The 14047-nt window shown below is 43.5% G+C and overlaps 1 protein-coding gene across 1 annotated transcript in view; it reads right to left on the bottom strand.

Annotated features, from left to right (window-relative positions):
• MAGT1 (magnesium transporter 1) overlaps positions 1–14047 on the bottom strand; it is a 46491-nt gene that overhangs the window by 30440 nt on the left and 2004 nt on the right. Inside the window, exons 2-6 of the mRNA XM_088445555.1 lie at positions 13359–13528; positions 6591–6708; positions 2371–2511; positions 2104–2244; positions 1872–1961 (exon numbers count right to left, since the gene is read on the bottom strand). Coding sequence (XP_088301681.1) covers positions 1872–1961; positions 2104–2244; positions 2371–2511; positions 6591–6708; positions 13359–13528 — 660 coding nt within the window. The remainder of the gene's footprint in view (positions 1–1871; positions 1962–2103; positions 2245–2370; positions 2512–6590; positions 6709–13358; positions 13529–14047) is intronic.

Below are 14047 nucleotides of genomic sequence, written 5' to 3'. Positions count from 1 at the left end.
TAGTCTAGTGTGCAGTAGGCCGCAAGCACATATATGTTTACATTACGGCTTTGATTTCATTTGTAAATGTATTTATTCTTTTCTTCTATTCCTAGTCTTTGAAGTACCAGAGCGGAAGAAAAAAACTTCCAAGATGGAGCTAGCAACGCGCACAATGACCAGAATCCTGGTAAATCAGCTGCGAGATTCTGATGCTGAATTCCAGGCACAGGAGGATGCCCGACTCCAGCGCTTCTTTGACAATGAAAGAGTTACAAAATTAATTTGTCAGTCAGCTTGTTGGTCTACACGAACAAATTTCACGTGAAAACAGAGAGGCACAGATGTCCTTCCTTAACAGTCTAGTGTCTAGGTTACACACTCCACAACCTTATGTAATGTATCCTCCTCAGTACTCTGAGGGTCCTGTTAGAAATTACCAACAGCATAGCAGAGGGCTACCATTTCTGCAAAGTAACCCCTCCAATCCACCTCATGCTACTCCACATGGCACAGTGCATAGTTATCCAGATGGCACAGGGAATAGTAATCCACATGTCACTGTACAGAGCAGTCCACATGCCAATACCAGTCCAGAGGGCACAGTGTCTAGCACTCCACATGTCACTGTGCATAATAGTCTTGACGGCACAGGAAATACTAGTCAATATGGCACTGTGCATACATATGCAGGTGGCTCGGGGATTAATACACAGAATGGCAGAGTGCATAGTTATTCAGATGGTACTCATCATAACACTCCACTTAGCACTATTGTCGGCACTGCCTACAGACAGTTGTAGACTTGTATGATGTTTTACATGTTTGCTGTCTACTTTATATTTCTTTTTTGTTGAAGCTTGTTGTTTTTGACAATATTGTTTATCCTGCCGTTAACAGGCCTGGCAAGAGCTTAGGGCAATGTGTGGGTGCCCTTTAAGTCAGCTACATGTATATATGGGTGTGTACATAATTTAGAATGTACACACATTACCTCCATTTGTTTTGTATTAAAAAATGTGTATACCGCACTTAACAGGCCAGTCGTGAGCTTTCTCCCATGCGTGGCCGCTGTATTACCAAATGTATACTGTATATGTGTCATTTCTAAGACTGGCCCTGATACACAGTTCTAATAGTTGGGGTGCCTCTCCTATTATATTTTTCAGTTCCATGACAGTACAACCTAATATATATATATATATATATATATATATATATATATATATATATATATATATATATATATATATATATATATCAAATTTAAATTGTTGAATGCATTAAGGCCATGTTGTTAATGGCTAATGCATATTTGTTGAAAAACAAAAGAAAAGAAGCACTTTTAAAAATGTAATACAGAAGGTGTTACATGTGACATAACGTGTACATAACATGAGTCTTTCAAATAAAAAAAAAATTTGATTGCAAAACTACACTTGTATCCTCTATACTATGGCATTGTATGTAAGTTTCCAGTGCAATGCAGTGAGCAGTCACCACCCACTTTTCATGACCTCATCTCTGTGTGCCATAAAAGCAGTCCATTTATTATGACACTCTGTATATTGCAGGGATAATCTGGGTTCTGTGTGAAAGGGGTCAACCCAGGAATTTCCCGGGAATTATGTGCTGTGTGAAAGGGGGTTAGGAGCAAATTCCCGGGTTTAACGATAAGGGTAAAACCCGGGTTTTGGGGATTTTTCTGTCTGAAAGTGGTATTAGTGTAAAATTACCATAAAGAGCTTTTCAGGCTTAAGATAATGAATGGACCATAGTAAAGCACAAAATCTTACCAAGCTATATATTTTTTATATAGATCTTCACAGGAGGACATAGTCACCTCAAAACTGACTAAGTGAGAAAAAAAGAGAGAGAAAGCATTTATTTACCACTTGACCAGTGTGGGGGTTCTTGTGTGCATACGGAGGCCCTCGGATGTGATTCCACATCTGTCCAGAAGTCATTGCCAAAACAAAGCACTGAAAACACAATAGAAATGTCACAAGCTGTTAGTCAATGAACACTGCTATGAAAGTTATTTTAACGTGTGGAATAAAAGTTAAGGATTGTGTCCAAAGCTACATTACATTTCTTATAGGAAAAAAAAAAAATGTATTTTACCAAGGCGGCTAATGCCCATCCAGTCTTGTTGCACAAGAAATCCAGATTGCTTCTCCTTAAATACACTAATCCACCAATCACAGCCAAGAGCAAACCCAGCATCAAAGGTCCAGCATAATTTGGAGGCCTTATTACTCGTATCTGAAAGACAAAATTTAACATGATAAATACTCTTTATGTGTATTGTTCATTTTCCTTACACTAAGATGAAGGTCGTAGAAACATTAGTCCTTCAACAATTCTATAGCTGCAGAATGCAATACTTACATTGACGTCAGTCCTATCCGCAATCCAGCGAGCCAGTTGTTCTGCAGCAAAGCCTCGCACCTGGAGCTCATATGTATCGCCTCTTTTGGGTTTTCCTTTAGGGGGGAAATTAATGAAGGTCGGAGCAGAGTTCATATTTAGCTGGTGGAACAGGAAAAGGTAAAAGATTCAATGAAAGAAAGTCTAGTCATTACTCATTGGCTTCAAACACACAATTAGAACAGATAGATACTTGTTATGTACAATGTGCATAAAGGCCATTTCAGATTACAATACAATACATCTGTACAACGGTTGCCTATCTCCATATGAAAAGAAAAATAGGTCTAATATTTCCTTTGTTATAGCAGCAATTTTTGTGGAAAACTTACATTAAGCAAAAATTTGATGACTTAATGAAATGTACTCCTAGCAGAAAGTGCCATAAAGTCAACAGTTTAGAGCTGGTTTGTGGGATCAGGGAGTGAATCCTTACTGACAGGGGTCCAAAGCACCTACTATTTTCATAACTGGGGCGAAGGGATGGTGGTGGGTGGGGGTTACAATTAACATGTACTTAAATGGATGTATTGCTAAGAACATCATCCATTTCCCATGGATTATGCTATGATATTCTTATCACTCCAAAAATGACCAAATAATCACTAATAAACTATGGGACAGAAGCATATTTCAGCTACTGGAGAATTGTGTAAATGAGTAAGGCTTAGGAAGATAAGACACTGCTGGTAGAGGAGCCAAACTATGTAATAAGTGACTTGTTAATTAGGAGGGGACCTTAGGGGAAAGGAAGGCTTCTTAGTGTGGGGGGGAGGGGGGGGTTGGGTTATTATAAAATTACATGGTCCATTAAAAGGTGCTCAAATCCAAAGTAATTTAATAGAATATATTGAACACATCATGTTCCATTGTGGGGCAGAAGAACAAAAACCCTTTTTGTTTGCATCCATAGGGGGTCAGGAACACTGGAACCTTGGGGTTACCAAAGCAGCCACTACAGAAAGCAATGTTTTGAGGTTGCCATGCACAAATCTTGCAACTTTGGATACAAAAAAGTTGAACTTGCACAATATATAGAAGCTCCCTGCACTTAGCATCCAAAAGGAAAAAAAACAAAACAAAAAAAACTTCAGACTAAATCTGGGTACACAATGGAGTGATGTCGGGTCAATTTGCCCTTTCAGGATGACAAATCGCCTAAATCTCTCAATTTGTACCGGCGATTGCACATCAAAACCTAGCGCTATCGCTAGCAACCTGTAAGTTAATGAAGGACGGAACAGTGATGATTCCATCATTAAGTAGCTTGTTTCAGTGTGTACAGGCAATCCCATTCAAAGGCATTCATTCAGTTGTCGGAACGAATGCCCATAGCTGTAGTGTGTACCCAGCTTAAGGCATACAGATGGGAAGGAGCCAGTGATAATTTCTCAAACTGCCCAAAGTCCTACAGCCACCTCTATTCTCTACGGTTCCAGTGTCCAATAGAATCAAGAGAAACACAGGATATTTATGTGTACAGAAAATATGAACATTTGATGACTGCGCCTGCTAAAAAACCAAAAACAAAACAAACAGCCTATCTGAAGCACTGCCATTGTTCTTATAGTCTTACTAGATGCCACACCTTCTTTCTGCACCACTTCCAATCATGACTGCAAATAAAAGTACTCTACTTTCTGAATATACATTTGATAAGAATATGGGAGGTAGAGGAGACATGAAGACTTCTTTCTCACAGTCAAAAACAAAGTCATACAAAAAAAAAAAAAAACAAACTTATTAAAATTATATTTTCAGTTACATTCTTCCATCCAACACAAATAAATAAATGTTTGAGTCAACTGATTCTTTATGACTTCTAGAATTATCTTTTTTAAAATCAACATGAAACTTTGATTCAGAATATGTTGTAGGTATTGTAGAGTGTACATTCATTAACCATGGAATGTTCAAAAGTCACAAACATTTCTATAATCTCAACTACCGCCATACTTTGCATTTCTCATAAGAGGGGTGTATCTAAGCATCAGAATCATCTAACAGGTCTCTAGAAATAAAAGGCACGATAATGATATAACATTTATGCAGTGTGATGCATCCGATTTGAATGTACAAACCTCAAGGGGAATTTGAATAAAGATTATGGATCTACACCAAGTAATGAGAAAAGGAGAATGAGAGGAGGAGTCAGAGTATAAGGGCCTGATTCTGAGCCGGACGCTCTGACCAGAGCGCTCGCTCTGAATCAGGGCCCTCCTCAATTAAAATGGAGCGTCCTCCTGGATGCTCGTATATCTGTGGGTCACCACCGATAGCATATACGAGCGTCCAAAAAGATGGTCGCGATGGTCTTGACCATCGGAATTGCGAGGGAGACCCTGTGGTAGGGTTTCCCAGCCACAAGCCCTGGAGTGATTTTGGCTCTATCAGAGCCAAAATCACTCCCACTGACATCACTAGTGATGTCAGTGGGGCCGGCTTCAGACGGTAGGCGTTCCCATGGGAACGCCTCCGTCTGGCAGGCACGCCCCGGCACGCCCACCAAAGGGGGCGTGCTGTCAGTCACCATCGGCAGCACGCCCACTTTGGTGCGAGACCCGGAGCGACAGCTTGGCTGTCGCAGTCCGGGTCTCGCGCATGCGCACGACGGAGCTCCCTCCGTCGTGCGCATGCGCAGTGGGGAACATCGACCCACTTGCGAGCATACTGCCGCTTGCGAGTGGGTCTGAATGACCCCCTAAATCAGTTCTATTTCATATATATTTTTTAGTTTTAGAGAAAAAGACTATAGACAATGAAACAAGTAAAAATGCTCACAGAAAATGATAGTTGATTAGTTACGTTAAAACGAAAGCAATTACATTTCTTGGTCAACAGTATCCGGATTAAAGATAGTCAGTGTCTAGAAAGACATTCAATTGGTCGACAGGCAATAGGTGGACTAACAAATGGTCGACAGGGACAACATGTTTTTTCAACATTTTTAAGTTTAGGGGGTTAGGCACTTGTCGAAGGGTTAGGAGTTGAAATGCGGAAGAGGATGGTTAGTGTTAGGCAAGGTTTAAGGACTTGGGGAGGGTCAGGCACCAGGGGGGAAAGTTAGAGTGAAGTTAGGCATAAATAAAAAATTAAAAAAAAATGTCGACCATTTGTCCCAGTTGACTTTTTGCCTGTCCACCATCTGTTGTAGATCTATTGAATGTCTATCTAGACACTGTTGATCTTCAATACCATAGTCGTCAAACTAGGTCCTCAGGACCCCACACAGCTCATGTTTTTGAGGTCTCTCCACAGAATCACAAGTGAGATAGTTAGCTCCACCTGTGGCTCTTTTAAAATGTGTCCATGAGCAATAATTACACCTGTGCACCTGCTAGGTGACCTGGAAACCTAGAAATGACCCGTTTGGGGTCCTAAAGACAGAGGGCCCGATTCATACCCGGACGCTAAGCCGCTGACACACGCTATGGGCGATTGTCGCCCGTCTGCGCATGCGGCAAAATACGCATGCGTGAACCAGTCACGGAGTCCAGGAATCGTGCGCTCGTAGTACACAGAATGGACGCTACTTTGAGTGACAGATAGTGCCGTTTGTGGGTGGTAACAGGGGAAGGTGCTTGCGAAAGGGGAGTGGTGCTGCGAATGCAGGCGTGTCTGAGCGTCAAAATGTAGTTTTATGGGTGTGCATAATTAGCATGGAAGAGTCATTGTATACGTCACTTGGTTGTATTTCAGCCTGCAGTGTTCGCAGTGCTTGCGGCGGGGTAGGGTCTACCTCAAGGGCTGTGTGCTGCTCCGATGGCTCCGATTAATCATACACTTCCTGGAGATGACGTGTGTTAAGAAAGAAAAGTGGGTGTGCGTTCACTCTGCCATCGCTCTCTAAGACATAGAGGGCGTCCTTACACCAGACAGTGCGATCGCAGAATTTGCATAGCCGCCCCCTTTTGGCTGCGAGAGCGCGAAGCTTAGCGTCCAGGTCTGAATCGACCCCAGAGTTTGAGAACCATTGTTCTATACCACACCTTTGGTCAACTGCTTTTACCATTAGAAACCACAGCAAGCAAAACGATATTTTGTGTATTTTAAAACATTTTCTGCAGTTTAAAATACAATCGGTAGTACACAAGAACTCATTTCTCAGTAAATGACAACATACTAGTAAAATTACGAGGCATACAATACGAAAGGAAAAAGTTGAGTCTAAATTATTTTACCATTTGAAAGACATCCGATCCTTCGTCAAAATCCACCATAGCAAAGAAAATCCTATTTGTAAATGCACTTGAGTATCGCCAGGAATTTGCCAGGATCTGGAACTCTTCGTCGGCTTGCCTTTTTATATAAGAGAACATTGCATCAACAGAAATTAGATTGAAAATTCTGTAGCACATTCTATAAAGGTTTACATGATGCATAATACCGCGCTAATGCAAGAAACGTTTTATCTATATAATAAGCAAGAAAGTGTGTGTGTGTGTGTGTGTGTGTGTGTGTGTGTGTGTGTGTGTGTGTGTGTGTTGTGTCACGGCGGTGTAGTTTGACCAGGATTGGATTAGGTCTTTGCCTTGGTTTGAACTAAGTCAGGGCAACACAGTACCATAAAACGGGACACTTAAATTATACAAGTTCTGGGGTAGGCTTCATACACACACACTGTCACTTATCTCTTCCTGGCAGGCTCATGAGCAGCTCAGCACTCGAAACTCTGGACATTCAGAATGTGGCAGACAGCATAATCAATCCACAATCTTTGATCCTGGCAAAGCTTCGCATACGGAGATTATGAACAGCAGGGGACATTGATCGCAGCCACACAGTGCCACTGCAGGTGGGCCACCTTCTGTCTGGGAACGGTACTCCAGTCCCTGCATCCCCCCCCCCCCCCACCCCAATGGTAGCCCTGCTAGACATAGGTCGCAGCGCGGATCAGTAATGCATGCAGGAGGCGTGAGGCCTCCTGCTGCATTACGATATTACAGCTATCACAGCTCCTAACATGTTAGTAGCTGCAATAGCATATTCATCGGCAGCTGAATCACACTCTCTGTTCTGCAGTGAATGCTGAAACTCAAGGGAGTTTGGAAGCTATACTGATTTCTGTTCTGCAAGTCAGTCTGCTCCTGATACACCCCATTCCAAACTATAAAAGAATACACCCGCCTGCACTGTCATTTTCTCATAATTAGCAGTTATCCAGGTTATAGGCAAGGACAAAAGTAATAAAATGAAGACTGCAGGTGTACTTCAGGGTCCAGTCTTCATCATCGGCAACACTGGGTATCCCAGCTAGTACAGAATATTCTCCCCAGCATAGCACATGGGGATGGAGGGGGGTGTTATAATAAGCAGTGTTCACGCCAGTGCAGCCAGAGGGGCCTGTTGTAAAAGGGTATGTGGCCTTGAGACGCACCCCCTCTTCCTTACTGTAGGGGGCGTGCCCAGAACGTGCAGAGATGCTGGACTGTCCCACGCTCTACCCGCAGTTAGAATACATGCCGAGCGCTATTCACTCACTGATTTGTTTCACCAGAACTTTACCACCCACGGGCGTGGACGGCTGTTTAACCAGGCATCGCCATAAGGGCAGGGCGCATTTCAGCACTTCAAATCTGAAACAGCATAGCGGGAACACTACCCCAAGATCAAGTGGGAGATATCTGTGATTGTGACTGATGAGAGTTGCGATTCACTTACGTTCCTGTGACAGGCACAGTTACAAATCTCTCTCCCATCAGAGATCCAGAGTTGAGCTTCGTTGAGGTTACAGGGGCATGCAGTCACAGAAATCACCCCATCTTTAAGAGGCAGGGTGCAGATTGGACAGTGGGAACATTGCAGAGAGGCGAGACTGATAGTTCAGACATGTACTGTGTTTCAGTGTGCAATGCTGGACACCTTTATATCCGTGTCCATTTCCCATTATTGTGAAGTATCTGCTCCCACCCAGGTACTTCTTATTGCAAAGCTGGCTAGCAAAGTCTTCAGTGAAGAACACCAAAAGTTGTCAACGCAATTTAACATTTAAATAACCGACTTATAAGCACAATGTTTGCAACTAATTTGAGAATTAAGCTCTATCAAACTGAGGTGCATAAAAATATAAGAATTTAAATACAAATACTTTTCTTGCAATTTCTCAAGATGATGCAGTTAGGGAAAGCATACAGGATGATTGTTTTTGTACCCTAAACATTTACTAAAAAGAGTAGATGAAGATTTTCATGGAGAAAGAAACATTTGTTTACATAAGATTCAAAAAAAAAAAAAAAAAAAAGGGAGGAGCATGATGATAAAACTGACCTTGGTTAGTTGGACACCAACAGCAAAGCTTTTCAATCCAAGGATGCTCCGGTCCTTCCCCCTATGCCCCGCCCACAGCCTGAAGGCAACTCAGTTCTGTTAATAAGCCCAAGGCAGCAGCAGGATAGGAGAGAAGGAAGACTGGTACACTGAGGAATCTCACTCTCACACAGAGAAGGAAACAAGTGACCAGGAGAAGAAAACCCATAGAAGTTAGGAGCATCAGGGCAGGTGTGGACCCTATGGACTTCGAAGAAAGAGTGAACAAAGGTAAGTTCTACCATAACTCTCCTTTTCTTCTTCAGGGTCCATAGGGCTCCACAGGGAGACATTGGGGATGTCCCAAAGCAGTACAAGGGCAGGAATGCTCCTGAGCTGATAGGAGAACCCTTCGCCCGAAGGAAGCATCCTGAGAGGCAAATGCATCAAAGGCATAAAACCTGAGAAAGGTGTGGACAGAAGACAGGTGGCCGCCTTGCATAGCTGTTCAGCTGAGGCGCCACTCCGGGCTGCTCACGAGGGACCCACAGAGCGAGTAGAATGAGCAGAGAATGTAGTCGGCACAGGAAAGCCAGTCTGCGTGTAAGCCTGTGAGATAGTCATGCAAATCCATCTGGCCAAAGTCTGTTTGTTATCTGCCCATCCCTTCTTGTGTAATCCATATAGGACAGAGAGGGAGTCCGATTTCCGGATGGAGGCAGTACGGTCCACATAGATCTTTAGCACACGGACCACATCTAAACAGGTCTCACCTGCCGAGAGGTCTGATGAATGAAATGCCGGAACCACAATTTCCTCATTCAGGTGGAAGTGAGAAACCAAATTGGGAAGGAAGCCTGGGTGTGTTCAATAAACAGCCCTGTCCTGATGACATATCAAAAAAGGGGTAGCAACATGAAAGCACCCCTAAAATCAGATACCCTGCGGCAGATGCTATATACAGAAGAAACAGTCTTCGCAGTGAGCAATTTGACATCCACTGATTCCAGGGGTTCGAATGGAGGTTCCTGAAGTGCTTGGAGCACCACTGACGAATCTCATGGAGCCACAGGAGGGACAAAGGGAAGTTGTATTCGTAGAACACCCTGAATGAAGGTGTGAACATCCGGTATAGGAGAAATTCTGCGCTGAAACCAAATAGACAAAGCAGAGACCTGCACTTTCAGAGATGCTAGGTGAAGGCCTAGACCCAATCCAGCTTGAAGAAAGGCAAAAATTCTTTAGCATGGTCTAGACCACAGAGCGGGAAAAACCCTTAGCAGGGATGTCTCAAGAGCCAAGCCGTTAAAGACATACGGGCTAGGTCCGGATGTAGACATGGACCCTGAGACCAAAGAAATGGGTACCAAGACACCCTTGGTCGATTGGGCTCAGGCCCTGTAAGTGGGACTACTTCTGCTTTCCAGGAACGTAGCCAAAGAACACAGTGGGCAGATATCCTGGTGGCCAGGAGAGCCGTATCCATAGCCGCTTCACCTAAGTAGGAGGCTAGGGCCTTTGCCCAACTCTCAATGGCTTTTGCCACCCAGGCCGTAGCCCTAACTGGACGAGTGTTAGCTCCTGTAAGAGAGTATATAGATTTAGGACAAGCTTCTATACGTCTATCTGTGATCTCCTTCAAGGAGGCTGCAGTATGAATGGGCAAGGTGACATTTTTAACCAGACGTGTTACATGAGAATCCACCATACGGGGAACTTCCCATTTAGTACAATCAGTAGCTAGAAGCGGGTAAAAGAACTGAACCGTTTTGGAACTTGAAACCTTTTACCGGGCATATTCCAAGGGTCACTCATGTGATCAGATAGCTGGTCAGAGTGAGGAAACTCTGGTAAAACAACCTTTTGTCGCTTAAAAAATGCATGTTTTTTCTTAGGAGCGGGTTCATTCTCTACTACTTGCAGAAGTTATAACAGCTCTCACAAGAGCAGGCATATTTAGTTTAGAGGGTGGCTCCTCTTCTCCTGAGACAGAGTCAGAGAGAGAGTTCGGCGTCTTCTGCCTCCCCAGATAATATCTCAGAATTAGATATGGATTGGGAAGATATCATAGAATGTTTAGTAGGTAAAGATTTATCTTTTTGCAGCATTTGCTGAAAAACCGTAGAGGTCTTACCCATGGGGAAGGCGTAGGATTTGTAGGGGGTACCTGTTTTGGCCATCCCATAGGTGGAGCTACCACGGGGACTGCTACTTGGTCCACAAGTTTTGCCAGCATTTGTGAAAAGGCAGCCCAGGGTGGGTCCCGAGGGAGAGACACCGGGGCTGATGGACCTCGAGTTGTGTAACAATTAATAGAGAGACCATTCTGAATGAGGTCCTCTGTGGCTAAGCCCGCAGAGCAGGACTTACTAGCTATTAGAGTAGGAGGAGCAGCATCAGGCTGCTTGTTATTCTTTCCTCTGCCAGACATAGTCACAAGAATAATAGAATACACAGTATGGTACAGTGCAACGAACACCTTGCAGTATGTGTAATATGGCACAATGTAGTGCGCAACCGCTGTATATATGGCAGTGTAGAGTGCAACCGCGCTATATAGTATGTGTTAGTCCTCAAACCTAAATAGCAGATGTAGGGTACAATGAACCCCCAATACCTTAGTATGTCACTGTATTGTAGAAAAAAGGGACACGTATAAACTGACAGTATGGAATAGATATTAGCGCTAGCACAAGCCACATACAAATAGAGAAAAATACATTACGTGTCTGCAATGGGCACTAAAGTCAACTACACAGACCACAGTGGCTGGCAGGATATAGCGCTGTATAACCTGGCCCGTGGGAGAGGTATACAGGGAGACTGGACTCAGCGTTTCCCGAAGACCTGCTTGCTAAAATGGCTGCAGCGCATCTCTGAGGGGGCGGAGGAAGGAGCAGCTCAGGGAACACCAAGACCGCACAGGAATGGCGCCCTGACCTGGGGAAGGGGCTGCAGGTAGAGCAGTCATGTGCAATTACAATGCTCTAGAAAACAGCACTTTGTACAACATCATCATGAGCCAGTGTCTCACACTAGTACATACTCTAACCTAGAGCAACCCGCAAATACTTAGCAAAGGACTAAAGAATGCTGTATACAATTCTCACTAGATATTGAAACTGGTCCAAAGTGGTAAGTGAAACATGAAAACTGGAGAGGTTAGAAATGTGCATATACATCGGTGACTTCAAGGGAGCCAATGCAATTCAGGACCATGTGCTGCCAAGCACTGCACGTATCTAGCAATTACTGTAGCCATGGTATTGCAAGTTTTCTTGAGCAACTCTATAGGGTGCGAGGTAAAACATGTCATTTAGATGGATGTTCTATTCCCCGACTTCTGGAAAACAAACAATAAAGCAACTTGAGGTTTATTGCTACATCTGCAAGCCACTCAGGTAAGAACGTAGAGCCTGATTCAGCAAGGAACACACGGATGCGGGCGCACGCACCCGACTGCTGCGTGTATGCTAATAAATGCATACTCACGCAGAATAAGCAGACGGCTAGCAAAACACAATACCTCCCACTTCCCTTAACGTGCGTTGTTATACCATGCAAGAAACATCGTGAACCATCGAACACATTAGCATATTAGTGGTTGACTTGACTCCACGCAGGATGTGTGCAACTAGACCACAGGCTACAGCCGTTGCCGCAAGGGGCTTAATTATGCACGCCCCTAAAACGCAGTCCAAACGTACAGGCACACCTGCGTTTGCCCGTCCACCCCCACAAAACGGCACTTCCTGTCAACAACGCAGGACTCATCGCAATAGCTGAAACATCGGGCGAGTGTATGCGTTCTCTCCTGTGCGTTCCTTGCTAAATTAGGCCCTTAGTACCCTTCATTGAATGAATGACGGAGCAGCAGGATGTCCTCTGCCTGTGATAACTTCCAAGAGACCGAAATTTTGAACCTGGGCCCTCTATATCTATGTCCATGTACAGTAGGTAAGTGGTGAGCTCATGTTTCTATGAGCGAGTATCATTGGATCCAAGTTGTCACTACTAGCTCAAGAGCGTAATGCAGATACAGTCACAAACAGCATTCAATGGGGGCGATTCAATTTTTTTGGGGTACTCAAATACAATGAGCACCTGAAGTAGCCTATAAATTGTTGCTCCTTTCTGGCGTTAGTGCCACGTGTGCACGCCCAAAAGCATGGGGTTTAGCAGAGTATAGCAGCCAACTCTGTCTGAAGATCTGATTTGGGTGCACAAACTTCCATTTGGGCGTTCAAACAGCCAATTTATCACATTTCTGCTTGCTACCCCGAGCAGAAACGTGTGCAGTCGCGGCTATACATGCCTGAACGGAGCAACAATTGAATTCCTCCGTCGGCACCCAAAACAAATAGACGAAGCTATCGCCCCTGATGTGACTGTTTCTGTATTTACATTGATGTAATGCTGAATGTCACAATAATGTACTTAGAAGAGAACTGTGTAGGAGTGAAAGGGAGATAAGAAAATTATTTTTATCACCAAACCTTTAAAGATTATTGGTCAGGCATGCCACTGTGTATTATGGTAGTGTGATTTTCATTATTATACAGCTAAAATAAATCCATAAAAAGAATTTCTTATATTTACATTTAAAAATAGACAACTATTTGCCATTACATTTACATAGCCTTTTGCAAAGGACATGGAATGTACTAAAGGTTTATAAACAAATATATTTTTCATATGCTTACTTGCACACAGCACACTGCCTGTGTGACTGGAGAGCTGTGAACATGACAATAACCGAATAATTCCTCGGTGGAGCCTTGATAAGCCGCCGGAATTTGTCTCCATTCATGCGAATGACAGGTCTCTTACTGGCCCAATCCATGAGCTGACTTACCTTTTCTGATAAAACCATCTACAAATTAAAAACCAAAGATAGTCATTTATAAAAATGGTAGTAGATCTCTAGCATGCATTGATCTACAGCAAGTACAAAGACATCCATCTCATATACACAAAAGATTCAGTTAATGAAAACACAAAATAGACACCACGTGATATGAAGTCTTCTGTCTATATGGACCTTTTCTACGAATTCCAGTGCCAACTGCCATGAAAATGTACAGGTACTAATTACAACTAAGCAAGTTAAGCCAAGTGCACCGGGAACATAATTTATTATTAAAAGGCCAATAGTACGCTGAAAGCTCACATGCCAGTGTGTCCATGCAAGCCAACAGTGTCTGCCCTTTGCAAGCAGTTGGTGCAATGGTTAGCATTACTGCCTCACAACACTGAGGTCTTGACTGATTCCCACCAAGAACCGGTGTGGAGTTTTTATGTTCTCCCACATTTGTGTGCATTTGCTCCAGGTACTCCGGTTTCCTCACAGTATCCAAACACATTCTGGTAAATTGGTTACCTTATCTATTTT

The sequence above is a fragment of the Taudactylus pleione genome, unplaced genomic scaffold, assembly GCF_031769625.1.
Source record: "Taudactylus pleione unplaced genomic scaffold, aTauple2 ptg000381l, whole genome shotgun sequence".
Taxonomy (NCBI): domain Eukaryota; kingdom Metazoa; phylum Chordata; class Amphibia; order Anura; family Myobatrachidae; genus Taudactylus; species Taudactylus pleione.
This window is presented reverse-complemented; position numbering and strand designations above follow the sequence as displayed.